General features: G+C 43.5%; 2 protein-coding genes across 5 annotated transcripts in view; one reads left to right on the top strand and one right to left on the bottom strand.

Annotated features, from left to right (window-relative positions):
• LOC123382444 overlaps positions 1-1,303 on the top strand; it is a 37,494-nt gene extending 36,191 nt beyond the window's left edge. Inside the window, exon 2 of the mRNA XM_045047234.1 lies at positions 387-1,303. Within this exon, the coding sequence (XP_044903169.1) occupies positions 387-422 (36 nt within the window). The 3' untranslated portion in view covers positions 423-1,303. The remainder of the gene's footprint in view (positions 1-386) is intronic.
• LOC101100284 (adhesion G protein-coupled receptor E2) lies at positions 1,268-27,819 on the bottom strand. Of its 4 annotated transcripts, none has more exons than XM_045047218.1 (18): positions 27,573-27,813; positions 26,519-26,569; positions 26,132-26,254; positions 23,967-24,122; positions 19,422-19,568; positions 19,180-19,226; positions 18,980-19,057; positions 18,391-18,568; positions 14,604-14,711; positions 14,196-14,416; positions 13,826-14,005; positions 9,945-10,139; positions 9,421-9,656; positions 9,062-9,128; positions 8,552-8,643; positions 7,539-7,707; positions 7,343-7,453; positions 1,268-1,476 (listed from the first exon to the last, which is right to left on the bottom strand). In XM_045047218.1, the coding sequence occupies exons 1-18, from the start codon at positions 27,601-27,603 to the stop codon at positions 1,387-1,389; spliced, it is 2,280 nt and encodes a 759-aa protein (XP_044903153.1). In that variant the 5' UTR covers positions 27,604-27,813; the 3' UTR covers positions 1,268-1,386. The 4 variants fall into 4 exon arrangements, with proteins under 4 accessions (XP_044903153.1, XP_044903164.1, XP_044903165.1 ...); XM_023246508.2 differs by lacking the exon at positions 1,268-1,476 and adding an exon at positions 4,321-4,749 and having other exon boundaries at positions 27,573-27,800; XM_045047229.1 differs by lacking the exon at positions 18,980-19,057 and having other exon boundaries at positions 27,573-27,819.
• Positions 27,820-27,921: the final 102 nt, after the last annotated feature.

A 27,921-nucleotide genomic window follows, 5' to 3' on the forward strand; every position in this document is an offset into this window, starting at 1 on the left:
ATATATATGTATATATATATGTATATATATATATATATATATTTTTTCCTTTTAAGTAGGCTTTAAGTCCAGCACAGAGCCCAGTGCAGGGTTTGATATGCCCACAGTCATGAGATCAAGACCTGAACTGAAATCAAGAGTTGGACACTTAAGTGACTGAGCTGCCCACGTGCCCATCAAATGCAGATTTTAATTAACGTATGCTTATCAATCACAGTTGTATTCCTTCTTTTTTTAAACATTATTTTTTTAAGTGATCTCTACATCCAGCGTGGGGCTTGGCCTCACCACCCCAAGATCAAGAGTCATGTACTTCACGGACTGAGCTAGTTAGGTGTCCCCGGAAGTAGTCTCTGTTAATTCAACTCTTCTCTCATCCTTAACAGGAACCCCAGGAACCTGAAGAGCATGTGTGTTATTAACCAGATACGATCCGGCAGCTCCTTCCGAGCTGGAGTCTGACTACTAATAGACTGGCACAGCTCAGGACTGCTCCCAGAAAGAGGAATCTGTAGCTAAGTTGGCAGGTGGGACAGATACTGAGGGTGCCACCAGGCAAACAGTTGACCACTGTGCAATGGGTCCAGGAAGATGTGGACTCTGTTTGCCGTATGGTTTTGGGCCACCATGGACAGGGGTACCCTGGAACACCAGCGTCACTTGATGATTCTCTGTGTCCACATTCACACTGATAACGAACAGTGTAAATGCCAACCCTATTACAATTGCAATAAAGAAGAAATTGAGAGTGGTGTCACCATAAACTTATAATTTCGTTTTGGTCCAGGTTTTCAATTATTTACTGTATGAGTTTTGCTTTAATCTTGCCTGGGATGTTGTCCTTCATTTTCTAATATTTTAATAATCTTGGTAGATTTTGATGTGCCTGGAATTTGTTCATTCCTAAGTGGATAGCCTGTTGTCCTGGCACCATTTATTGAGAGAATTTGTGACTTCCCTGACTTCACATTCAGTGTTTCAAACGTTGAATTGAAATGCTATTTCTATGGAACGTCACATTGCTGTAGATGATGTATTCTTTAGGTTTTTTTCATTGACTCATTTTCTATTCCTGGAACAATACCACATGTTAAAAACTGCCATGGTTTTGTTTTTGTAGATGTTATGACACAAATCCCTGTGTTTTCTTTCAAATAACTTTAAATCTGGGCTTGAATAAGGAGAGACTTTACTTAGAAGGACTATTGTTTGTAGGGAGAAGATTCTCAGAAATCCATGAGTATCTCAAAATCATATGGAAAAATATTTTTATTTTATAGGGCAAAGGAAGAAGCAGGCGGAGCTAAGCAGGGTCTTTGGAGGGGAAGCTGGACCAATAAGAGGAAATTATCAGTGTGTTGTGGCAAAAAGAGGGTCCTGCTGTGGTCAGCCAATTCCCAGGAGAGGCTGATGGCAAGGGTGTGTTCCACTTTTTGGGTACTTGCTCAGGCTTGAGGGTAAGCAGAAGTCAGGGGCCTGTAGGAAAGAGAGAAGCCTGATGAAAGTTCAGTCAAGAAAAAGCAAAGAGCAAGAAATGGCCCATTGTGAGCACCTAATTGCTTATTCTTCTTTGTAAGTGGCCTATCTCTTCTGTCACATTTTTTCTTCTAAATACACTTTACGGCCAGTTTACTAAAGTCTGTGAAAATGTCTTGGGACTTTGACTGCTGTTGCATTGACTGTGTAGATGAACTTGGAGGTAGTAACTTTTTTTACAGTATTAAGACTTTTCCATCACTACTAACACAACTCTCTCTCTTTGTGTAGGTTATGATTTCTTTCAGTTACACCTTACAGTTTTCTCCTTGAGAACTTCATGCGTTTCTTATGGGACTGTTCTTAGGTGCTGTTGAGGTTTTATTTTATTTTTTTAATTTTAAGTTTATTTATTCATTTTGAGAGAGACAGAGAGAGCAAGGCGGGGAGGGGCAGAGACAGAAGGAGAGAGCGAGAGCGAGAGCGAGAGAGAGAATCCCAAGCAGGCTCTGCACTGTCAGTACAGAGCCTGATGTGGGGCTTGAACTCATGAAATGCGAGACCATGACCTGAGCCGAAATCAAGAGTCAGACGCTTAACCGACTAAGCCACCCAGGGAGCTCCTGTTGAGGTTTTATTTTTAAATTTTATTTATTTATTTATTTATTTATTTATTTATTTATTTAGATGTTTGTTTATTTTGAGAGAGAGAGAGACAGAGAGACAGAGAGAGTGCGAGCAGGGGGAGGGGCAGAGAGAGGGAGACACAGAATCTGAAACAGGTTCCAGGCTCCGAGCTGTCAGCACAGAGCCTATCACGGGGCTTGAACCCATGAACCATGAGATCATGACCTGAGCTGAAGCTGGACGTTCAACAGACTGAGCCACCCAGGCGCCCATTATTATTATTATTTTTTAATTTTTTTTTCAACGTTTTTTATTTATTTTTGGGACAGAGAGAGACAGAGCATGAACGGGGGAGGGGCAGAGAGAGAGGGAGACACAGAATCGGAAACAGGCTCCAGGCTAGGAGACATCAGCCCAGAGCCCGACGCGGGGCTCGAACTCACGAACCACGAGATCGTGACCTGGCTGAAGTCGGACGCTTAACCGACTGCGCCACCCAGGCGCCCCTCATTATTTTGAAATTTAAACAGCTCTTTGTATTTTTATTTTATTTTTTTATTAACATTTTTTCTTACTGTTTATTTTTGAGAGAGAGAGAGAGACAGAGCATGAGCAGGGGAGGGGCAGAGAGAGAGGGAGACAGAATCTGAAGCGGGCTCCAGGCCCCGAGCTCTCCACCCTGCGCGGGGCTCAAATTCACAAACTGCGAGATCATGAGCTGAGCCGAAGTCGGACCCTTAACTGACTGAGCCGCCAAGCGCCCCTCAGCTCTTTGTATTTTAAAATTTATTTTTCCTTTGGTAGAAAAACCATTGCATTTTGAATGTTGCCCTTGCTTTCAGCATGTTAGTGAACTCAGTATTTTCCAGTGAATTCTCTGAAGCTTTCTTGGCAGACAATTACACACTCTTTCTTTCCGCTCCGTTAGGTTGAACTTGGAGATAGCATAAAGAATTGTGAGCCGGTTCAGCTATTGAGTTTCAAAGTAGTTTGAAACGGGGGCACCTGGCTGGCTCGGTAGAACATGCAACTCTTGATCTCAGGGTCGTGAGTTCAAGCCCCACATTGGGTATGAAGCCTCCTTAAAAAAAAAAAAAAAGGTAAAACAAATCATTTTGGAATCAGTAGTTAACGTGGGGACCGTGTGATTGGTCCATAAGTCCTGCTTCCTAAGCAAAGGAGAAAGTCCAACGATTCTTCAATCAGAATCTGTAGTTTAACAAAAGATACCAGACGTTCTGTAGACAAAAGGAATTTCAAGCATTGTGGGCAAAACACTAGTTAAGAATTAGGGTTGGGATATGTCATGCCTTATGCTTTGCTTTTCAGCAACTGTATTCTTGCCTTTACCTGGAGTGGGCACCTCATTTAAAACATTAAAACATTTACTTTTGATAATAAGTAAGAACATGAATACAGTTTTTTGTTGTAAAAATACGACACCACAAAGCACAAGAGAGATCTGACTGATCCTCACCTGACCTAACCTCCCTTAAATAGGTTTTCTCTACTATTACTGAATTATAATTTGTTTTGCCAAACATAGGATCTATGACTTAATTATGAGAGTTAAACAAGACTCTATCCATGTAAACATTCAAATGTTACTACACTTAAGCTTTTAAAGTTATATAGCATTGTAGTACAGACACCCAACAACTTGACCTCACTTTTTATCGTATGTGGAGATTTTTCTGTGTCAACATAGGTACCAGTGATTTGGTCTTTGTGTCTGTGGAACTGGCATTCCTTAAAACTGAAATAAGGGGCGCCTGGGTGGCGCAGTCAGTTAAGCGTCCGACTTCAGCCAGGTCACGATCTCGCGGTCCGTGAGTTCGAGCCCCGCGTCAGGCTCTGGGCTGATGGCTCGGAGCCTTGGAGCCTGTTTCCGATTCTGTGTCTCCCTCTCTCTCTGCCCCTCCCCCGTTCATGCTCTGTCTCTCTCTGTCCCAAAAATAAATAAAAAAAAGTTGAAAAAAAAATTTTAAAACTGAAATAATTTTTCATCTTGCCATGTATTTTATTTTGTTTTATTTTATTTTATTTTCACAGAGGGAGAGAGAGAGAGAGAGAGAGAGCAGGGGAGAGGGGCAGAGGGAGAGAGAATATCTTTAGTAGGCTCTGCACTGACGCTGGGATCATGACCTGAGCCCAAATCAAGAGGTGGAGGCTCAACCAACTGAGCCACCCAGTGCCCCAGCATCTTGCCCCTTCTTATTGACGGTTTATTTGAGTGGTTTGTGTTTTCCCGTCTTCCGATGCCACAGTGAACACGCTGAGGCCATCTTTTCCCTTGAGGTCCCTACTTCAGAGACTTTTAAGAACAGAGAAGACTGTGGTCCACTGGATGAAGAGGACCTCAGCTGGACTCAGCTCTTCGTGGCCGATTCCTGGAAGTTGGAATCCGCAGAATCTGGAAACGGGAAGTTTGTGCCTAGAGGAGCCTGGACACCAGAAACTCTTGTCTCCTGAATCCGAGACTGTGAATCTGCAGTAAGTGGACTTGAAGTGTCCGTGTTGGGGGGGGGGGGCCAGAAATCCAGAAACACGATCAGGAACTCAAGGCTTGGGCACTGGGGATTCTGTGAAGCCGGGAAGTAGGCGTTCCGAACGTGGGGGATGTGAGGAGTTGGAAGAATGGAGAGCCTGAAAAGGAATTGGGGACAGTCAGACAATGGGAGAGACTGTGGTGGGCCAAAGGGATCACCCATAGCGGCAGTCTCTGGTGCAGGGGTCCTGATGGGGGAATGCGAACCTGATGGAGGGGACGGGGGTAGGAGTCGGGGTGGAGCGGGAGGGGTGGGCTTCTGGAGGAGCCGGATGGGGAAAATCTGGAGCAGTGCCGGAAAGAGTCAGGGAGGATAGTGAGAGGGTTTTGAAATGAGGAAGCTAAGACGTATGCTATAAAACAGTTGCCTAAAGTGAAAAAACCGGCAAATAGCTGAGCCAGCATTTAAACTCAGGTCGGTACAAACTGAATTTCCCAGCTGTAAACACCCTAAGAGTGTGGGAGAAGGTCAATCTGGGATTTCTGCTTGGGACTTTGTTTTGTAGGGTTTTTTGTTTTTGTTTTTGTTTTGAGAGAGAGAGAGCATGACAGCACGAGTGGGGGAGGGGCAAAGAGAATCCCAAGCAGGCTCCAGTGAAGAAAGAGCCCATCTCAGATTTCGATCCCACGACCCTGGGTTCATGTCCTGAGCTGAAATCAAGAGTCAAACACTCAACTGACCACCCAGAGGGAGAGAGAGAATCCCAAGCAGACATCACTTTCAGTGTGGAGCCTTTGATAGGGTTTGATCCCGCGACTGTGAGATCATAACCTGAGCTGAAATCAAGAGTTGGATGCTCAACAAACTGAGCCACCCAGGAACCCCTAGATGTGAGCACTTTAAAGTGAGAATGAGATAGTTATACACATCATGTGAATGTCTTTCTTTATGCTTTATGGCAACTTTGAATTTTCTTTTTCTTTTTCAAATCACAAGTATGTGGATATTGTCTTTTTAAAAATAGTGTTGTCAATGTATATATACAGCAACATAGGGAAAACCTCCCCTACCTACCATGGCTGCCTCCTCCAATACCTAGGCACATGTGGATGTGCATTTCCCCTCCTTTACAAAGCCTCTCATGATCTACACTTTGAAATGTACCTAATAACTTTGCTAAATGCTAACATATATACATTTATGTATAAATATCTTAAAATCTTGTACCAAACTATGAGAACAGAAGTGTTCTTAGGACCCAGCCCGGTAGAGTGGTTGAAATACGAAGGAGATGGAGCAAGCTCACGTAGAAAGATAGCGATATTCCAGGGAGTGTGGACACATGGAAACCAGAGACCAAGAGGAGTATTGTGACATGGAGGAAGCCAACACAGCATCCAGTACACCAAGAGTTCCAAATGCTGCTAAGACCGCTAAGAGGACCAAAAGATATTCATGAGTAGAGACCATTGGTGTCCTAAGACAGAGGCCTTTTGGTGGAATGATGGAGGCAAAATCCAGGTTCGAACATCTAGAGGAAGAAGAAGAAGGAAGCATAAATAAAACATTAGTACTTCTTGGGGCGGCTTGGTGGCTCAGCTGGTTGAGCATCCGACTCTTGATTTCTGAATCAGGTCATGATCCCGTGGTCGTGGGATCGAGCCCTGAGTCGGGCTCCACACTGAGCGTGGAGTCTGCTTAAGATTCTCTCCCTCTGCCCCTCTCCCCCAGTCACACACACACACACACATACACACACACACTCTCTCTCTCTATAAAATAAAAAAAAAAAAATTAAAATAGATCAGAGTAAGTGAGACATGTAATGTGTTACAATGCAGCTGTTGAGAACATGAGAACCAATATACCAGAGATAAAATGTGTGAACCGTAACGTTAAGCCACTGGGAAGTCAAGAGGGTCAGGAACCAAAGTACAGGTAGAGGGATTGGCCTTAAAAACTAGGAGGCATATTTTGTGTATGTGCGGTCACAAGAGGGAATGAGGACACAGTGAACTAGATGCCAAATGGCTGGTGTTTTTGAGAGTGCAAAAGTAACCTTGTTTCTTCCTGCTGACTTGTGTTTTCTCTATGAAGAAGTCAGTACGCACATCTGCTGGGAGGAGGAAAGAGTTTGAAGGATGAGATTTTGATGAGTAGACCATTTGGGAAGGAACAGTTTTAGAGGGAGGACAGGCAAGTTGGGGAGAGATGTGTAGACGACTTGCCAGGCAGGGTGAGGATGGGGGGTGGGGAATGAAGTTGGGAGAAAGTAGAGGAGGCTGAAGACCTTGCATAATTTATATAAAGCCCGTGAGTCTCTCTGGAATGACCTGGGAGAAAAGATGTGCATGGCTCTGTGCACTTTGAGCATTAACCATCTGCTCCACACCATTCATTTCTGATTAGTTAGCTGACCAAGCTTCCTTCTCTGCTTATAAGTATCTACATTTGTATCTTCTCACCAAGCACAATTAGAAACCCTATGCAACATTTTGCACAAAGTGGGTGCTCCACAAACGTGGGGAAAGAGGACAGTCATGTGCAAGGGTCACTGTGAACATAGAAGCTCAGCGAGTGAAAGTATAGGAAGAGCTCGTTTCAAGACAGAGAAGTGCCTTCAAGTGAGTCCAGGCATGAGCCTTCCTAGGGCATCGCCTGCTATCTGCACAGGTTGTCCAGTGAGGCAGGCATGAGACGCCCAAGCAGATTGGCTAGGGAAGTGCTCTGGGAACACTGCATAATCTTACCGCACTGTGCTTGGAGGCATCAGACACGGTCCCGCTTGAGAGCGTGTAATTCTCAGGCTCGGCTTTGGCTTTCCTGACCCCTCTGAACCATTTCCCGTACTGCTCCCGGACCTGCAGGGGCAAAGCACGCTCTGGGTCAGCTCACTGGGCGGGGTGGGGACAGGAAGAGTCCTGGATGGGGGCCAGACTGTGGTACCTGCTGGCTGAGGAGGCAGTACACCAGGAAGATGAACATTCCTTGCAGGCTGTTGATGATGGTGAAGAGGTAAGCCATGACGTGGGCAGCTGGCCCCACCTGCAGGAGGCCCAGACACCACGTGCAGCCCAGGATGAGGAGCTGAGCCGTCGCTTTGAATGTCAGCATCCTGGGTAGGAGGAGAGAGGAGGCTCGTGATGCACCCGGAGCAACAGCCCCCTCCCCACCCCACCTGTTTTCAAGTCCACTCCACGGATGCTTCCTACTGAGTAGCGATCAACTTGGATCTTTATCGTCAATGATTCCATAAAAAGAAATGGTGTTTGGGTCAGGGATGACAGTTTGACTAGGACTAGGGATGGTAGTGACACTCCAGAATGTGAGTTTCAAAAAGGTCACGATGTTTCAGGAAGACCCCTAATTTTGCTCAGCTGACATTGTCGAGAACATTCTGTGCCCCTGGCCCTAGGCTGGGGCTTGGGCATTCAGAACAACCAAGACAAGACTTCTGTTTCCACAGCCCTTAGAGTCTGGCGGCAAGACAAAAACAAATGATCACTTATAACATTTGCAAAGTGAAGTACTTCTGCCCAGATCCCATCCAGGGCTGTTCCTGTCCCCACCTTCTCCATGACCTGACCCAGAATGTGCTTTGCCCAGAATAGAGGCCACTGATTCTGTGCAAAGTTGAGGAAAGGAAACGGCATCCCCAAACTCCTAGATGATGTGACATGTGGTTGATGAACCTGCATTCACGTGGGGCAAGGGAAGGGGAAGGCAGGGGGCCTAAAACGCATGAAGGCATGACCATGAAAGGGTGCGCTGGGTTCTGGGAACGGTTATGCGATGTTTTGAGTGTGTTGTAAGGATAGAAATGTTCTCAGGACCTACTATGTGAGGCATGGAAGCAATCCCTGTGTATCAGGGCAAAGTCCATTCTCTCTGGACATGAGATCCTTGGAGCTCTGAGGATAATGCTCTGGATGGGGGACATTCCTCTGACTCATCCTCACCTGGTGTTCTGGAGGGTGGACACATCTCTGTTGAGGGAGGAGAGCTTGTTTCTCACAATCCAGAAGGTCATCAGAAAGAAGGCCAGATTAATCTGCAGAAAGCCCACAGGGGTATTAAATTCACTCCACATCTGGTAAGCATCCTCCCAGCTCATCCAACCCCTAACCCGGCAGGTAAGAAGCCTTTGCGTTTTGTAGAAGTCCTAGAAGACTAGACCAACCACCCTGTAACTCAGGCATGTGTTTGTCCTGTAACTTTGGCGAGCACTTCGATGCAGTTCACATGGAAACTCCAAATTTTAGCACTGAAAGTCCCAGGTCTCAGGAAACATGTTAGTCCTATTGTTACAATGGAAATTCCTGCATCCTGGGGGCGGGGGGGGTGTCTCTCATCAGTCCTGGGCCGACTGGAATGATTGCTCCCGCTGCCTGTAACCCTCCTGGTACACCTGGTCTTTGAATGACCGTCACTTGGGCAGGCAGGATGCTCTGATGTCACGTGTTACTCACGGAGAAGATGGTGCAGACGGGGCCCAGGAAGGTCCATACAAATCCTTTGTCTGTGTGGAGCCAGCATCTAAGAGAGAGATGAGAAGTGAGTCAAGAGAACATTGGCCTTTGTGGATAAAGAATCACTAGAATGTATAATATATAATGATTGAATACTTCATAATGAACATTTAAAATAATTCAATCTTAAGGACTTAAAAACAGTTCAAGGAACACAATATTCCATCAGAGAGATGTCTTCGGAGTGGGCACTGACCTTTCCTCTGCCTATCATGTTCGGGGGAAACTAAATCGCTATTGGTTCTATGATGGCCACAGTTGTGCTGGAGAAGATGGGGGCAGTGGGAATTGGCACTTACCTGGTGGGTGTTCCATAAAGGGAAGGTCTGGATGCAGCAGAAACGGCCACGATCAGAGCCGGGACTCCGTAGCCCACAGGGAACATGAGCCACTTCATGAGCCTGCTCACACTGGAGTAGTTGACCACCGTCAGGTTGCGTGCCGTGAGGAAGAGGTGTAGACCGTCCAACAGCATCCAGGTGAAGGAGGCCAGGTAGAGATAGTGTAAGGCCCCCGCGATGATGGCACACAGCAGCTGGGCGAGGAGGAAGGAGTCACCAGGAGGGACTGTCAGGGAGGAGGGTGGCCCCAGGACCCCTCCCACACCTTGCCAGCGGGGAGAACTCGTGTATATATATATAGGGTCGAGTTGTTGAGAGAGGATTGTCTTCTGCTTCATCAGTCAATGTGAAATAGGCTATTTACCCCTCTCCAGCCTCCCTGTCGCCCAGCGATATTGTGTTAAGGCATCAGTGCAGCAGGGCTCCACGAACTGAGCATCCCATGGCTCAGGGCAGGGGGTCCTCTGGGACGGTGTTAGTACCTTGATCTTGGTCTGGTCGATGGCCGTGAGGAAGAGCAGGTGGGCCAGGAAGAGGCAGATCGAGAGCTGCAGGTGGAGCGAGGTGCTGGTGTTCTGGATGGCTTTGCACAGGAGGAAGGTGAGGGCTGCCAGGAGGAGGCACAGCAGAGAGAGGCCCAGCCCCACGTAGGTGATGACAGCCAGCACGGGATCCTCCTGCTCAGCCCCGTGAATGAGATCACAGTCACCTCTTTAAAAGCATAGACTAGAATGGTAAAACTTAAAAACACTGATAGAAATGTTGCAAAATGGAACTTTTGGAACTCTCATACACTCCTGTGTGAGCATGTAAAAGGTAACAACTACTTTGGAATGGAGTTTGGGAGTTTTTTTATAAAGTTGAACATACATTAATGTTAAACACACACTTACCGTAGGACTCAGCAACTCCATTTCTGGGTATTTACCAAGAGAAATGAAAACGAATGTCCATAAGACCAATGTTTACACATTTTCATAACAGCTCTATTCATAATAGCCCAAACTGGAAGAAATGCAAATGCCCATTAATTGGAGAACAGTTTGTGGTATAAAACAATCTGTGGTATAGTAATATGTTGGGATGCTATATAGCAATAAAAAGGAATGAATTATGTTTACACTCAGTAATACGAGAGAATCTCATAGAATGTTGAGCCTAAGAGCCAGGAACAAAAGAGAACAATTCCATTCTACTGAATGACTCTAGGACAGTCAGAATAAACTATAGCAACAAAATGAGATCTGTGGTTTCCTGGGGTTTGGGATGGGAGCACTGAGAGACTCCTGAGGGGCTTTCTGAGGTTACGGAAAAGTTCTGCCAGCTCAGTGGCCTTTAGAGCACGGGTTTTTTACAACTGTTAAAACTTACAAAGTGTATGCTTATAATCGGATTTCTATTGCAAATATATTGTATTCCAATAACGTCAGTTAAAAAAACGAGTTACTTGAGTGCGTGATGCTAGAAGTAAAGCTTGTATAAACGCAGCTGTACCTATGTGATAGGATAACCCTCCTTCAAGACATCAAGCCTTTGAACCTACTAGGGTTGTATTTCGATGCTGAAATTTGTGTATCACTATGTTTATTAGCTTTACAAGTTGCTCTCCTGGAAATGATGCTTCAGTCCTACCCATCCCAGTGACCCGAGAGCACCTTCATGAGTATTTGTACCAGGTCAGCTAGAAAATAATCATATTCTTGGGCTGGGAAAAATAACACAGACCACAAAAACACAGACAATTATCTGTTTCCCCCACTCCCCTCCCATCTCTCCCCATTGCTAAGGATTCATTACAAATTGTAGTACTTATCACATTTTAAAGGAAATCCTTGTTCGAAAGAAAAAGTCAATTGTTCTGGTATTGAAAATGGTGGCCCAAAGGTTGCATGTGCACATGTGCTCACATGTACATGCACGCACACACACACACACACACACACACACACACACACCTGTTCTTGGAAATAATTCAAATGCCACAAATGTAATAAAACCAAAACTGCCATTTCCACTTTCTCTAAAACGAGGGCATAATCGGAAGAGAAGCTAAAATCAGAGAAGATTGACTAGAAGTATACATTGGAGGAAACCAGAATAATCTGTGTCATGATCACAACAGTGGGAATGATGTAGGCAGGAGTTTCCATCCACCAGCTGGTTTAAAGAAGTTTGGCTCTGGTTGTGGAGGAAAACAGGTTTTGTACATGAAAACCCTACTGCTGACATTTAATTTTGCTTAGATAAATTTTTATTTTTATTTATTTTTTTATTTTTATTTTTTTATTTATTTTTGGGACAGAGAGAGACAGAGCATGAACGGGGGAGGGGCAGAGAGAGAGGGAGACACAGAATCGGAAACAGGCTCCAGGCTCTGAGCCATCAGCCCAGAACCCGATGCGGGGCTCGAACTCACGGACCGCGAGATCGTGACCTGGCTGAAGTCGGACGCTCAACCGACTGCGCCACCCAGGCGCCCCTAAATTTTTATTTTTTTTAATGTTTATTTATTTCTGAGACAGAGAGAGGCAGAGCATGAGTGGGAGAGGGGCAGAGAGAGAGGGAGACACAGAATCTGAAACAGACTCCAGGCTCTGAGCTGTCAGCACAGAGCCCGACACGGGGCTTGAACTCACGGACCACGAGATCATGACCTGAGCCGAAGTCGGACGCTCAACCAACTGAGCCACCCAGGCACCCCTAGATAAATTTTTAAAAGTTACATAAAAATCACAAAACCCTGAACATGTTTTTACATAAATATCTTGGAAATAACTCCCCCAGGAAACACCATCTGCCTTAATCATAAGTGATCGAAAGGATCTATACAACATATCACAAAAAAATAAAAAGGAACAAACACAAGATCTATACAAAATATCACAAAAAAATTAAATGGAACAAACACAACATCTATACAAAATATCACAAAAAAGGAGAAAGAGAGTAAAAAATTTAAGTAAGGAATACTCACCAAATAATTGTTAACATGGGGCAGATAAAAGTTGTGACATTATTTACTCTGAATCAAAGCATGTAAGGAAGCTCTTGCCTTTATAAGCAAGAAATGAAAGCAGAGATACAAGGCCTCAGAGTAGAGAGATCTTGTGAAGTTGTGCATTAGAAAAACACAGTAAAGAAGTGGAAGAAAAAAAAAACCTCTGCAGTAATGAAGACAAAATTTGAAGAGCTCATATTAAGAATGGACCCTACTGAAGTGCAGTTTAAGAGATAGAACAGGAATGAAAAAAATGGGCAAAATTAAATTAATATAAAGAAAGAGGCAAAAGCAAATCAGAAGAACAAGAAATACGAGAGCGAGGTAAATGAGAGCCACAACATGCAGAGTTGGTCTTCAATGAAGAAAACCAAATCAATGAAGAGAACAAATGTTGGAACGTATATTTCAAGGCGTATTTTCAAAAATGAAAGAAGAGTCAAATCTAAACACTTAAAAGAAACACTTTGAATGGTTGGGTGGGGGGATTAGCCAAGAATGACTGTACTGTTACCCAACTTTAAAATGTAAAGGAATCCATTGGGTGGCTACTGATATATGGCAATATTATATGTGTGTATTAAATGTATGTATCTCAAAGTTAGAACTATTACTCTGACATAGCAATGCTATTGCAACTTTGCAGAAACGGAAGCTTGCACAAAATGTTTGTCGTTGGAGATTTGCTCAAGTATGGAACATCCACAGAATGGAAGCTGTGTAATTTAAAGATGAATGGTCAAGTTCTTTGTGTACTGATACAGAATCTCGTAAGTATTTGAAATGGAAAAAATGCCTAAGAATGAATATGTAGGCAATGCCTGGAGTGAAAATAAAATTACACATTATATGTATTTGCTTGTTTATACAAAAAATATCTCTAAAAGTGCTCAGAAGAAACTGAGATTTCTCCTAAGAAGAACCCTGATCACTGGGGGCCATGGGCGGGAAAGAGACTTTTCAATGTTACTCCTTCAACCATGTGAATATTTTTCATCTCTTCAGAAATGTAACCGGGAAAACTTGTACACCACATTTTATTCCTTGCTGAAATGGCGGGAGGAAACACGCTGTTTTGCGGGTGCTGTTTGAATTGGTCTGGATTCCCATGAGGCCTGGCCCTTTAGTTAAAAGAGTTCTGTCTGCTGTCACCTGGGAGGATCTCAATTCCTGGTGCCACCACCTACCCCGCCTCCCCCACCCCAGAAGGAGTAACCCTGTCACCCGGCCAGGAAAGGACGATGGTTTGGTCCTCGATGCTGATCTCCCTGGGTCCCTTCCGACCTCTCCCATCACATCCTTTCCTTTCTGGTTGCCTGTAGTCTCTAGCATCCTTGTCTCCATGGCCTCTCTCAGGGATCTCACCTGAATGTGGCCATGGGCCATGAGGACAGCAAAGCTGCTGAGGTGGGAGCACTGGCAGGTGGTGCTGGCGTCTCCGGTGGCCGCCATCCTGCAGCCCGTGGTGGACCAATGACCACATCCATCCTGACTGTGCTCCCAGAAGACACAGAACACCTTCTGGGTTGGCCTGGGTGTCACCGACTGTAGAAGAGAGCGTCGGTGGGAGCTGGAGACTCTTATCCAAAGCTGGTTTGCAAAGGACTTTCCTGGGGGAAGGAGGCGCCCACGGAGGAGGCCCCCAGGACACCAAGGGTGTTCTCGACAGTGAGGCTGAGCCCCGGACCCAGCCCAGTTCCTTGCCCAGCCACAGCCCCATTCCACCAGGACTCACGTGGTGGGAGAAGATGAAGATGACGGGGGAGCTGAGGTTCTGGGTGTCCTTGTTGCTCACAAAGGCAGAGACGACATCTGAGAGCAGGACAGGGGAGCCTCCTGCCAGGAAGTCCCTGTGTTCACGCAGAACTGTCTGCTGCTTAGAGTCCAAGACCAGGGGCGCCTCAGCCAGTAACTTGCTCATCCCTGGAGTGGAGACGAGGCCCACCACAGAAGGACCTGCAGGACAAGGCCAAGATTGACATGTCAGGGTCGCTGCCAGGGCCCCTTTCTCCTCAAATGGACTCTCCCCTGTAGCCCCGCCCACCCTACACTTTCCTTTAATCTTTAATTCTGTGTCACATCCTGGCTGTCTGGTCCCATCGCAAGGTCTCAGGGGCCTTCCCTTCCCCACTGCAGTCGTTACCCAAGTCATTGGATTCCCGTGCCACATCCCACTTCAGCTGCATCTTTGCCTGGCTCTGGCCCAAGGTGACATCCCCGATTCCTTGGTCCTGCACCGTCAGAGACAGTCCTGTAGTGGTGGCAATGGCACGAGGGATGGGAGAAGTCAGGTTACTGCTTGCAGTGTTGGAATTAGATCTTTTTGGTATGCTGATAAACCGCATGAATTTTAAGTATGAAATAAGAGTGATGTGGCTGTTTAATACTGTTATTTGAGCATTTACAAAATGTTTATTCATTGAGAGAGAGAGAGAGAGAGAGAGAAAGCAGGGGAGGGGCAGAGGAGGGGGGCAGAGAATCCCAAGTAGGCTCCATGCTGTTAGCACAGAGCCCAACATGGGGCTTGATCTCACAAGCCGAAAGATCACGACCTGAGCTGAAATCAGAGTCAGACTCTTAACAAGCCACCCAGGCATCCTTTGACTATTTTTAAAAGCTGAAAACCAAAATGTTTCCAAAGATTGCACTTTTTTAGAAAATTTTCTACTGAATTTGCATAATCTCAAGGAAAGGAAGAAACTGCTAACAGACAAGGCAAGGCTTTTGTTGCGATGACAATTCTAACTCTGTGGGTAGTAAGTTTAGGAATTCCCTGAGCTTGCACCCATGGGTTAACAAGGCAGGGTGAAGTTGCCCAGTGCGGAGCTAATTAGCAAAAGAAAGGTGCCTTGTTGACCCTGAGGTAGCATGCTTTGTCTGTCTTGTCCCCTAGGCAAGTTAAGATAAACAGACTGGCGCCTCATGCCTGCTGTGAACAACTGGCACCAGGACTTTGTTTTTTATTGACCCAAACCCCTAACACCGCATATCTTCAAAACCCCCTTTCCCTCACTCCCATGAGTTAATGTTCACGGTTTCATTGTCTCTTCCTGCACGTCCGTCACGCTTGTAAGCCTTCTGATCCTAATAAAAATGGAGCAAGGACCCTTACTCGGCGCTCTTGTCTCCTCCCCGGACACTAGTCTCTCTCACATTTTAATCCTGCATCCGCTTTCTTGCTGGACAAGAGAGAACTCCAGACCCGGAGTCTACGACATAACTCTAAATCACAGATGCTCCAAATTTGAATATAAACAACACTGCTGTTAAATCTGATGTAGGTATTTGCCACTCGAAGTCTGACAAGGTCTGGTGTCCAGACTATATAAAGAGTTCTTACAACTCAATAATAAGACAAATAACCCAATTAAAAAACCCAAAGATGAGTTCGAGCCCCACTTGGAGCTCTAAGCTGACAGTGCAGAGCCTGGGTGGGATTCTCTCTCTCTCTCCCTCTCTTTCTGCCCCTTGCTCACTCACACCCTCTCTCTCTAAAAAAAAGGTTTTAAAAAATAAATAAAATAAAAAACCCAAAGAATGCAAAAATTCTAATTCAAAGGGATACATGCACCCTAACGTTTATAGCAGCATTGTCTACAGTAGCCGAAGTATGGAAAGAGTCCAAACATCTACCAACTGATGAATGGATAAAGAATAGGTGTCACACACACACACACACACACACACACACACACACTAGAACATTAGTCAGCATAAAAAAAGAATGAAATCTTGCCATTTGCAATGAGGTAGATGGAGCTAGAGTGTACTATCCTAAGCAAAATAAATCAGTCAGAGAAAGACAAATACCATCTGGTTTCACTCATAGGTGGAACTTAAGAAACAAAACAGATGTTCATAGGGGAAAAAAAGAGAGAGGCAAACCAAGAAACAGACCCTTAACTATAAAGAACAAACTGGTGGTTACCAGAGGGGAGGTGGGGGAGGGGATGGGTGAAATAGGTGATGAGGGTTTAGGAAGGCACTTGTGATGAGCACCAGACATTGTATGGAAGTGTTGAATAACTAAATGGTACACCTGAAACTAACATATGTAGGTTAAATAACTGGAATGTAACTGGAATGTAAATAAAAGCTTTAAAAAATGGGCAAAAGACTTGAATAGGCATTTCTCTAGAGAAGATATATAAAAAGCTTTAAAAAATGGGCAAAAGACTTGAATAGGCATTTCTCTAGAGAAGATATATAAAAAGCTTTAAAAAATGGGCAAAAGACTTGAATAGGCATTTCTCTAGAGAAGATATATAAAAAGCTTTAAAAAATGGGCAAAAGACTTGAATAGGCATTTCTCTAGAGAAGATATATAAAAAGCTTTAAAAAATGGGCAAAAGACTTGAATAGGCATTTCTCTAGAGAAGATATATAAAATGCCAGTAAGTACATGAAAATATCCTTAACATCATTAGTTATTAGGTAAGTGAAAATGAAAACCAGAATGAAATACCGTTTCGCACCTGCTAGGATGGCTATAATATCACCTGCCCTCCCAAACAGCAAGTGTTTGCAATGATGTGGAGAAATTAGAATGCTTATTCATTGCTGGAGGGAACGTAAATGGTCCAGCCCCTTTGGAATGCAGCCTGGAAATTTCTCAAAATATTAAATGTAGAGTTACTAGATGACCCAGCAATGCCACCGTCAGATATCTACCCCAAAGAAAGGAAAACATACGTTCGCACGATTTGTCTGTGAGTGTTAATTCATAATAGCCTCAAAGCAGAAAACCTGAATGTCCATCAACTTATAGAAAGATAAATAAAATGTACATAACCTTATGAAGGCATGCCATTTGTCAATCAAATGGAATGAAATACTGATATAAGCTACAACATGGCTGAACTTCAAGATGTATGCTGAGTGAAAGAATCCAATAACGTAAGGTCATAGATTGTATGATTCCATTTATATGAAATGTCCAGAACAGGCGATCCATAGACACAGAAAGCAGGTTGGTGGCTGCCAGGGGCTGGGGGTTGCGGGGAATGTGGAGTGACTGCTCATGCATATGGGGTTTCTTTTTGGTGTGATGAAAATGTCTAAGATTATTTCATGGTAATGGTTGCACACCTTTGTGAATATGCCCAAACCATTGAATTATACCCTTCAAATGGGTGAATTTATGTTGGGTAAATTACATCTCAGTAACACTGTTGAAAAACACCTGATTGAGGTAAGTCTTCCTGGTAATTGGCATCTACATCTGGTGAAATTAGTCTGGAAATGCTTTCTTTGAGCTCCAGATAAAACCATGAATAAAATGATTGCAATTCTTTCCAAATGCATGCAAAAGGAGTCCACAAAGATGGAAAGATATTAAACAATGACCAGGCTATTTGAGGATGCAGGAATCAGAATCAAATATTTGTGGCCAGCTTTTAATTCTCTTTGCCATCTCCTGGGTAGTATGGATGCTGAAAAATCTGGGAAAAACTGCATAGAAATAAGCATGCGTTTCAACAACGAAACCGTTGGTACAATGTTATTTAAGGTTATACTTAAAATTAGATCAGATAATATGTAATTTTCAACTTTTCAAGATTAAGTGCATTTTCTGCATTTCCAGGTAGTGTTGAGTTTATTTTTGAATACCTTATTTTTATGAACCTCATTGCTGCAATTTTCTGTTGTAATTATATAAACGATGTAATGATAGACTTACTGATATTTGTATATGCTTCTTTTTACTTATCCTTTTAAAAAAATCTGAAACTTTTGTGCTTAAAACAAATAAAAGACTGAGTTCTACAGGAGCTTATTTTATGATAGGAGAATATTTTCTGAATTATTTTAAATAAAATACTGAGATGTGAGTGTGGCCACTTGGCTCCAGTGGGACAGTCTCTAGGAAGAGGGGAGAGTGAGAAGGTGAACAGAAGGAGCAGGAGCCTGAAGCATACTCAGATATTTACCTGTGCCTGCAGGAGCATGCGCAGTCAGTGGCCCATTGGGCAGCAACTTGCTCAACACTCTCAGGACATCCTCCAGGCCAACGAGCAGGTGAGTGGCCACACAGTGCTGCTCTGAGGGGGCCAAGGTCTCCAGGTCCCCTGGGGTCTCCAGCAGCTCATCTACTTCCTGCATGAGGTCCTGGGGGATGGGACAAAGAGCCAGTGGGCAATGGATCAAATGGGTTGCATGAAGACCTGGCCATTCAGCCCAAGAGAACGGACCCTAGACATTGGGTATTTGGAGGGTAACAATGGCACTGAATTAGATTCCTTGGATGGTCCTTGTTGCTTAGATCTCAGCCACTTAGAGGTCAACCTGGGTCAGAAAGGCCAAGGATGACATAAGCCCAAAGCCCAGAACCAGCCAATAGGGAAATAAATTAGTCCACCTGGGTGTCTTTAAAAGTGCTTCTAGATAGCCTTCTCTCCACCATGGGTGAGGGACCAGTTGCAGTGCCAACTACATAGGAGCTTGTCTACATCTCTACCAAAGTGACCCAGGTCTCTATGGGATTCCCACACCTGGCCTCTTTCCTGGTTCTGACTTTACCTGGATGGTGTTCTTGGCCAAAGCTGGCTTGAAGTCTTGGGATAACTGCTGGACCTTGTCAAAGAAGCGGGAGAGACTCTGGGGAAAGGGGACATGGGGGCAGGTCAGAGAGCCTGAAGTGGGAGTTTGGGGAGAGGGTGGACACAAGATGGTTGCTGAAGATCTTTCTGCTTCTAGTCTTCTGCTGAGGCTCCACTCACCTGGCTGTTGACTCCAGAAGGTGATGTCCATGAGGGGAAGTGGACGTCTGCAGGGAAAAGAGGCAGAAGCACCACTAATGTGTGTGTGTGTGTGCCTGCATATACATGCGGAATGCATGTATGTGCATGGTTTCTGTTTTGTGAAGGCATGTGTTCACACGGATGTTCATGTGCAAGAGTGTGTGCGCACACACATGCACATGCATCTGTGTGTATGCATGTGTGTATGTTGGACTATATACCTTCACAGATGGTGAAGTTCAGACCATGTAGAGGCCTGGATCTGGCCACCCAGTCATGGTGACAGTAGCATTTGTAGCTGCCCTTCACATTGATGCAGTGGGTGGTGTTGTGGCATTGGTGTTTTCCGGAGCTGCATTCGTCCACATCTAGAGACACAAAAGAGAAGGATCAGTCCCCTGTCCAGGCCTTGATAAGGCCTCTCCTATACTCAGTAAGTCCAGCCTTACTACCTTCCATCATCTTTTTCAAGGTCAGGCATCGAAGATTCCATCATAACTTCAATGGACGGATACCATCTGGTGATAGCACTCTCTACTCAACCACCACCTCAGACAGAGCAGGGGTTGGCAAACCATGGCCCACAGACAAATCCAGCTGTTGCCTATTTCTGTAAAGGATTTTTTTAAGTGGCTAGGAAAAAAAAATCAAAGGAAGAGCTGTCTTTTTTGACCCATGAAAATTATATGAAATTAAAATTTTAGTATCCATACATAAAATTTTATTGGAATGTAGCCACTCCTATTCATTTATGTGTTGTCTGTCTGCTTTCACACTATAATGGCAGAGTTAAGTAGTTGTGATAGGGACCTTGTGGCCCAAAAAAACTCAAGATACTTATGATGTGGCCCTTCGCATAAGGAGTTGGCTGGCCTCTACATTCAAGCACGGTTGCCAAGATGAGAACTTTGTGTGTGTATGTGTGATATTCAGATCAGAGCTGCTTGTGGATGGTGAGTGTGGTAGAGAGAATAATGGCTCCTTCAAAGACATCCAAGTCCTTATTCCTGGAGCCTATGATTATGTTATCTTTCATCCAAAAGAAAATTTTGAACATGGTGATTAAGTCTCTTGTTGGGGGATTATCCTGATGATATGGGTGCAGTTAATATAATCACAAAGATTCTTATAAAAGGGAAGGAGAAGGTCAGAGAGGAGAGGAGATGATACATATGATGTTGACTTTGAAGAGGGGAAAAAGGAGCCTTGAACCAAGGAATGAAGGCATTTTCCAGAAGCCAGAAAAGGCAAGGAAACAGATTCTCCCCTAGAGCTTCTAGAAGGAACCACTTAAAACTTCTAACCTTCAACAAATTAAGAGAATATATTATACTGTTTTAAACTACTAAGTTTGTTATATTAGTAATAAGAAATTAATACAGTGATTCACCCAGGAGCCTGGGAATCGCTTCCAGCCAAGTGATGTTGGTATCTGCCCTTCGCGTTGCTGCAGGAGTCTGATGGGTAATCAGGAGGTATGCGTAGTCAGCTCAAAAAGCCTCTAACCCCACTGGCTAATGCCACCCCTCACTTTTCTGTGGCGCCAGCTCTACCCTTCAGGGCTCTGGGTGTACACACACCTCAGCATTGCCTAAACTTGTTGGGTGGGTGGTAGACCTATTCTAAATGCCACACCCAGAAGGAACTTGCTTTGGCCCCAGAATATCTCAGGCATCCCTGCTATCTCCCCACCCAAGGGAAGTTCCTTCTCAGAGCAGTTTGTGGTTGAAAAATGAGGAAGGCATGTGATTGTGGTCACAGCATTGAGTAAATGTGACTGTCCTCAAATCAACTTGGCTGTAAACTTATCTTTCCGTCTTTTCTAATTAGGAGAGAAATTTGATCCTCTTTTGTTAACTTAGAAACCAGGAGAGTGGAGCTAGGACAGTACTTGATACAGCTTTTTCTGTTTGTAACCTAGACAGTGGGGTAGGAGATGCTTCTCTCAATTTAAGGTCAGAGATTTTTCTACTTTAGGGATGGTGAGTAGCTTACAAACAGCATCATGCTCCCAGTAAGGCTGAGGTTTAAAAGTGATCCCATTTCATGTAAAAATTTTTTAATTACATATTTTTTTTGAGAAAGAATGAGAAACAGATCACCTATGAGAATGAGTGAGTGGGGGAGGAGCAGAGAAAGACAGAATTTTAAGCAGGTTCCATGCCCAGCACAGAGCCTGATGCGGGGCTTGATCTCACTATTGTGAGATTGTGACCTGAGCCTAAATCAAGAGCTGGACACTTTAACTTTACCCAGGTGCCCTGAAAATTGAACCATTTCAGAGCAAATACATTGCTGTCACATTTTACTATGAAATGATTTGAATCATTGAATATTAAATTCAACGTTGAATTTAGTTTACTTTTCTCTTTGTGGATACTAAACATCCCTTGTCTCTTAGTCATTTCTGATACTTTCAAACATGGGTCCAACAACTGTGTAAATACAAAATGGCCAGTGTGAAAATTAATAATGGATTGAAAAGTCCTCAGTTAATATAAGTCTACGAAGCTTTTCTTAAAAGTGTATTTTACACAGTTTTATAAGATAAACAACTTAATATTCAGGTTTAAAAAAAAAGTTAAAAAAAAAAAAACTTAATCTCTTCAAGGGCAGATAAGGAAACCAAGACCAGAGATTGTAAAAACTTAGCCAAAATCAAGGCCAAGTGACAAGACCAAGGTGTGACCACAGCTCACACCTTGTGTGATGATGAACTCTTTCCAGTTTTTCACTTACGTGTTATTTCCAGAACGCCTTCTATGTGCTAGGCACTGGGGTACAGTGGTGAGAAACACATTGTTTTCCCAAGACGTGGATGGTTTGCCAAGAGTGACTATTGACTTATATTGTATTTGTATGTTGATCTGTCTGCTTACTGGAGTAAAAACTCCAGGAGACACAGCCTGTGCTTTATTTAGTGTTGGAGTCACAGTGCTTGGCATAGAGCTCAGAGCAATGGTAGGCAATCAAATCACACCGATGATGAAATTATTGTCTAAATACTACCACAAAGTAGTATTTACTTTTTGGACTACTGTTTGAAAAGTTTTAAGATGAAAATATATGTATGGAACCATGCTTGAAATTAAGAAAAAGGAAGATAGGGGACAAACAAAGCCATTGGCATACTATAAGTACCATCCCGTGGCATATTTTTCTATTTAAAACAACTTGGGAAGAATTCTAGTTTATCAAGAGATATCTCGTTTAGCTCTATTTTTAATCATTCCAATTGGAAACAACCCAAATGGGTGAATGGATAAACCAATTCTATACAATAGAATATTACTTAGCAATAAAAAGGAATGAACTAGTCATCATAATTAACATTGGAACTCTGAAGAAATATCTATATCTGAGCTCCATGCCAGGAGTGGTTCAGAACATCTCAGGTAGGGAGGGATCCCAGGCATCTCTGTTTTTTAAAAAAAAAATTTTTTTAATGTTTATTTTTGACACAGAGAGAGACAGAGCATGAGTGGGGGAGGGGAAGAGACAGAGAGGGTGACACAGAATCCGAAGCAGGCTCCAGGCTCTGAGCTGTCAGCACAGAGCCCAACGCGGGGCTTGAACTCACAGACTGCGATATCATGACCTGAGCCCAAGTCGGACACTCAACCGACTGAGCCACCCAGGCGCCCTGGAATCTCTATTTTTTAAAATACAGGGTGATTCTAACAGAATCCAGAAATGAAAGTTACTATACGCATCCCTTTAAAACAATGATCTGTGGAGGTGCCTGGGTGTCTCAGTCGGTTAAGCGTCCAACTTCAGCTCAGGTAATAATCTCGCAGTTCATGAGTTTGAGCCCCACATCGGGCTCTGGGCTGACAGCTCAGAGTCTGGAGCCTGCTTCAGTTTCTGTGTCTCCCTCTCTCTCTGCCCTACCCCCACTTGCGCTCCGTCTCTCAAAAATGAATAAATGTTAAAAAAATGAAAAAATAATAAAACGACGATCTGTGGACGAACCTGTGACATGTGAATCTAGAAGTAACTTTACGCAGTTGTATTATTAGCCAAACTCAAGATCTGGATAAATAGATCCAGATAAAAGAAAACAGTCATTGTAAATGCAAAATAACTGTAGCCAATTTTCTTTCTGGAAAATAGACGTATCAAAAGCGGGGGGGGGGGGGGGAAGGAATGAGCTATTGATACACAAAACAATATGGATAAACCTCCAAAAACATTACACTGAGTAGATGAAATCTGACTTACAAGGCTACATATTGTATTACTGCATTGATATGACATTTTCAAAAGACAGTGCTGCAGGTAGAAAAAATATCTGTATATGAGGGGTTGCCAGGGCAGGTGGCGTAGTGCCTATAATGAAACAGGATGAAGGAATGTTTTGGAATAATGTAATTAATTGTTTTGGATCCTGAATGTAGTGGTGGTAACCCAGATCTGTACTTATGTTAAAATTCATAGAACTGTCCACCAAAAAGAAAAACAAGTTGATAAAAAAGGGCTCCGAAGCTTATTATTGTATGGCTATCCTGTAATATGTGAAACTCTTCTCCATTAATGGAAGTCATCCGTTTCCAAGCCTTAACTATTGTATACAATGTTGCAATAAAGAATTTTCTAGATATACCTTCACAGGGCATTGTAAGTCTGGACAAGTACAAGAAATGGGAGGAAGGAGCCCATGAGAGACCCAAGAGTGCTCTCTTCTGGACTCTCAGACCTATGGAATAATTGACAGGATGAGGTTGGTCATGGGCATGGGGGAAATGTGTGACACAGAAGCCACTTACCTTGACAAGTGTTCTCTTTCTCGCTTTGGAATTTGGTGCCTCCTGAAAGGAGCTCGTGCCCAGGGGCACACTCACAGTAGTAACTCCCCTCCACGTTGTGACAATGTGCAAGGCTTCCACAAGACATGTATATAGGTGGGCCACACTCGTTGATATCTGGAACATAAGTGAGAACTTCTAACAACGTCAAAAATTCTGGTAGGATAGGTAGCAACCAGATTCAGATGATTTGACCCCTTGCATTTTCTTTCTGAACAAAATAACGTGTTTATGGGAGAAAACTGGGAAATCAGAAAACTCCAATGACATTTAAATATCCCACCACCGAGACTGCAACAGTTTTTTAAAAATGGAGAACAGTATAATAAATCCACATGTATCTGTCACCCACCATTACTGATTATGAAAAGAACACTATTACATTTTCATCAATTTCCTGTGGACTCAGAACACAGCTTTTGGAATATACAAATTCTTCCAGGGTTTTAGAATATTTTATGCCTACTTTTCCACATCAAAACAAGAAATAATTTTAATGCCTATAGATGTTCTATAGTAGGGATATTTCATATTTTATCCAACTCTTGACCAACTGGACAGATATCAGAATGCAACAGTTTGAACCATGGGCCCAGCTTCTTCCTCTTCCTTTGGACAAATGGTTTCACCTCTCAAGGCTCAGTTTCCTCATTTATAAAATGGTGCCAACATTGACTTTCTCAAGGGGCTGATTTGAACTTCTTCAGGGACGGTGTTTCTTTGAGAGATTTGTGGAATTCAAATTAACCCTATCTGAATTCCAGCTCTATGACCATCTGTGTGAGTGTGAACAAAGCACGTCTCAAAGTCTCAGCTTCCTTATCTACAAATCAGAAGTAATAACAGTATCCATTCATCTGGTTATTATGTAGTTCAAATTAATTTTAATTTCGGAAATAGTGCTTTACAAATGGCAAATGGCCATCCGGCTTGAGGTTGCATGTGGATATTTTTGGATGGAGGAACTGAGATTATGGCTTATAGGGAGTTCCTGGCAAGTTAGCTCTAGGGTTGGTGGAACATTCAGAATCTCTGTTGGCTGCATGGTCCTTCCTGACCTCCTTCTTCAACAGGCTGCTTCTGTCTTTGACCAATTAACAGCCAACAACAACCACAACAGCAAGTGTATTGGCTTCTTCTCAAGTGCAATGCATTGTTCTAAGTGTTTGACATGTGTTAATTTATCATTTACGTATTTTTTTCTTGAGGTGATATTCACATACCAAAACCAACTGTTTTGAAGTGAACAATTCACTGGCATGTATTGCATTCACAATGTTGTGCAACCACTCCCTCTCTCTAGTTCCAGAATATTTTTATGACACCAAAAGAAAACCCCTTTAGGTAAAGGGGATTAATAGTACAGTTCTCATGATGAGCACTGAATAATGATATATAGACTTGTTGAATCACTAAGTTGTACACCTGAAACTAATATCACACTGTTAACTATGATGGGATTAAAATAAAAAAAATTAAAAGTAAAGAACTCCCTTTCCCATTTAAGTGGTCACTACCCATTCTTCCTGCCCCCAGCACCCGACAACCACAAATTTGCTTTCTGTCTCTATGGATTCCATTTATATATTGATTTAAATTTTTTTCAACGTTTTTTATTTATTTTTGGGACAGAGAAACAGAGCATGAACAGGGGAGGGGCAGAGAGAGAGGGAGACACAGCATCGGAAACAGGCTCCAGGCTCCGAGCCATCAGCCCAGAGCCTGACGCGGGGCTCGAACTCACGGACCGCGAGATCGTGACCTGGCTGAAGTCGGACGCTTAACCGACTGCGCCACCCAGGCGGCCCTATATGTTGATTTAAAACACGTAACTAAATGGGTTGATATTATCATTGTCCCTGATTTACAGAGAAGGAAATTGAGGCCCTGCTTGGTCTTGCACAGCTGATCGGTAAAAAATCTGGAATTCAGATAGTCCAGCTCCAAATCCTCAGCTTTTAACACTGTACTCCTTGACCATGAGGCGTGATTGCCTGTCTCTTGGCTTCTCTTTCCTGCCCTGGACAATGAAATCAAGTGCTGCTTCAAGGGCTGAGGAGTCTGTGATGACTCCTTTAAGGACCCCCTCTGTGATGACCCCCTCTACGATCTCTCAGTCTCTTTACCTGTACAGACCTCCGAGGAGGTGCTAAAGATGACCTTTCCAGAGAGTGAAGTGAATCCAGGATCACAGCGGCAGGAGCTGGCATTGGTACAGTGGGCATTCCGTGGGCACCGAGCACAGGGAGCTGTGGGGGAATGGACATATGGGTTTGAAGGCTCTCAGAAGATGCCAACTCCCAGTGGGGCATAAGGAGATGGAGGGAGGAGAAGAAAGCAATGCTTGTTTTCATACAAGGAATTGTCCTTGGTAATGGACTGGAAGTCTGGGGGAGAAGCAGGGTCAACTTCTCAAAGCCTAAGAAGAGCACTCCCGAGAAAAAGCCCTTGCTAGTGCAACGTCCCTTCCCTCAGCTTCAGGTAATGGGTAGAGTCTGTTTGAGCACACTCACCTCCATTCTTGTGGGCAATAGCTCCCAATGGTATTAGCAGGACACAGAGCCCTAGAACACAGAAAGAAGGTAAATATGGCTGAGGAATGAAATCCAAACCTCCCACACAAATAGGTGCTACAACCTGGTTAAGGTGACTCTCCCCTATTGCCCCATGGCTTCTAAAGCATCCCAGTGTTTCCTTCTGGACAGGTTCCTAGACTTTCCCACAGGACCTAGGGGGTGCATGTTTTCCCTTTTATCTTCCAGAAGGCTCCTGAGGAATTGGTAGCAGTAAATTTTTAGTATAGGAATCAAAATCTACACAAATGGAAAGTAACAGGCACACATATTAGAACATCAATTCCCATCAATTTTACGAGATACATCTTATGAGGAAATTTTCAGATCTGCCTGTCTTCATTCAGATATTAATATCTGTTCTTTATAGTCAGGATATTTCTTCTTTTGAAGTGGTTTGACATTTTCACTTCCAGGCTGGCCTGAGATTGCACCACTGTTCTTGGAGTTGATTGCAACTAAATTTGAATGAGTTCTGCCACTCTTTGGCTCTGTGACTTTGTGCAACTTGATCTAGATTAAAAAATTCTTTTTTCAGTTTAATAGAAAACTCTAAGTAGAAGAATAGTCAACTCAACCCGTGAGGATCAATCATCCTGCTCCAATCATCATCAACTTATGGTTACTTTTATTTCGTCCACACCTCTACTCAGCCCCTGCCCCCACTGGATAACTTGGAGGCAAATTTCAGGCACCATATTATTTCACAGGATTTATTCTAAAAACAAAACCATTTGCAGGTAATAATAACAAAAATATGTAGATCATAAATTGAGAAATACCCAAATAAGTCTCACATTTCCCCCTAGCTGCAAATTCAAACCACTTCCTTCTTTGAAAGATTAATAGAATTAAAAAGTGTCCTTTTTTGGGGTTATTATCTTCCCAGAGAATAATGCAAGAGCAAGCTATGAAGCAAGCAAAAGACAAAGAAGTTTTTCCAAAGGCATAGAGAACACTAAAGTGGTCTTAAGATTCTCACAATTCTACCTACCTGGATGAAATGCAAAGTATCTTCCCTTCATGGTACAGAAACATGAAGCCTGAGCAGTGGGGGAATTCAATCTTGAGCTGTGGGCCAATAATATTTCCTGTTGAAGCAAAAGTATGCCCTAGAAGAACTGACTAGCTAGAAACAGCTAGCCTGAATGCTTTCTTCCCTTTCCCCCACCAATTTAAACTTATCAGATCTCCCTGTTCTCCTTTTTATTCTTTGCCTAGCATTAGTACTCTTCGGATGGCCAGCCTCCTTGCTGATTCTTCTTCATTTCTAATGATGAAAGAGCGAGTGATGGTGAATCTAATTAAAGGGTCTTTCCAAAAGAGTAAATCTGTGGGTCCCC

Source organism: Felis catus, chromosome A2 (genome assembly GCF_018350175.1).
Source record: "Felis catus isolate Fca126 chromosome A2, F.catus_Fca126_mat1.0, whole genome shotgun sequence".
Lineage (NCBI taxonomy): Eukaryota > Metazoa > Chordata > Mammalia > Carnivora > Felidae > Felis > Felis catus.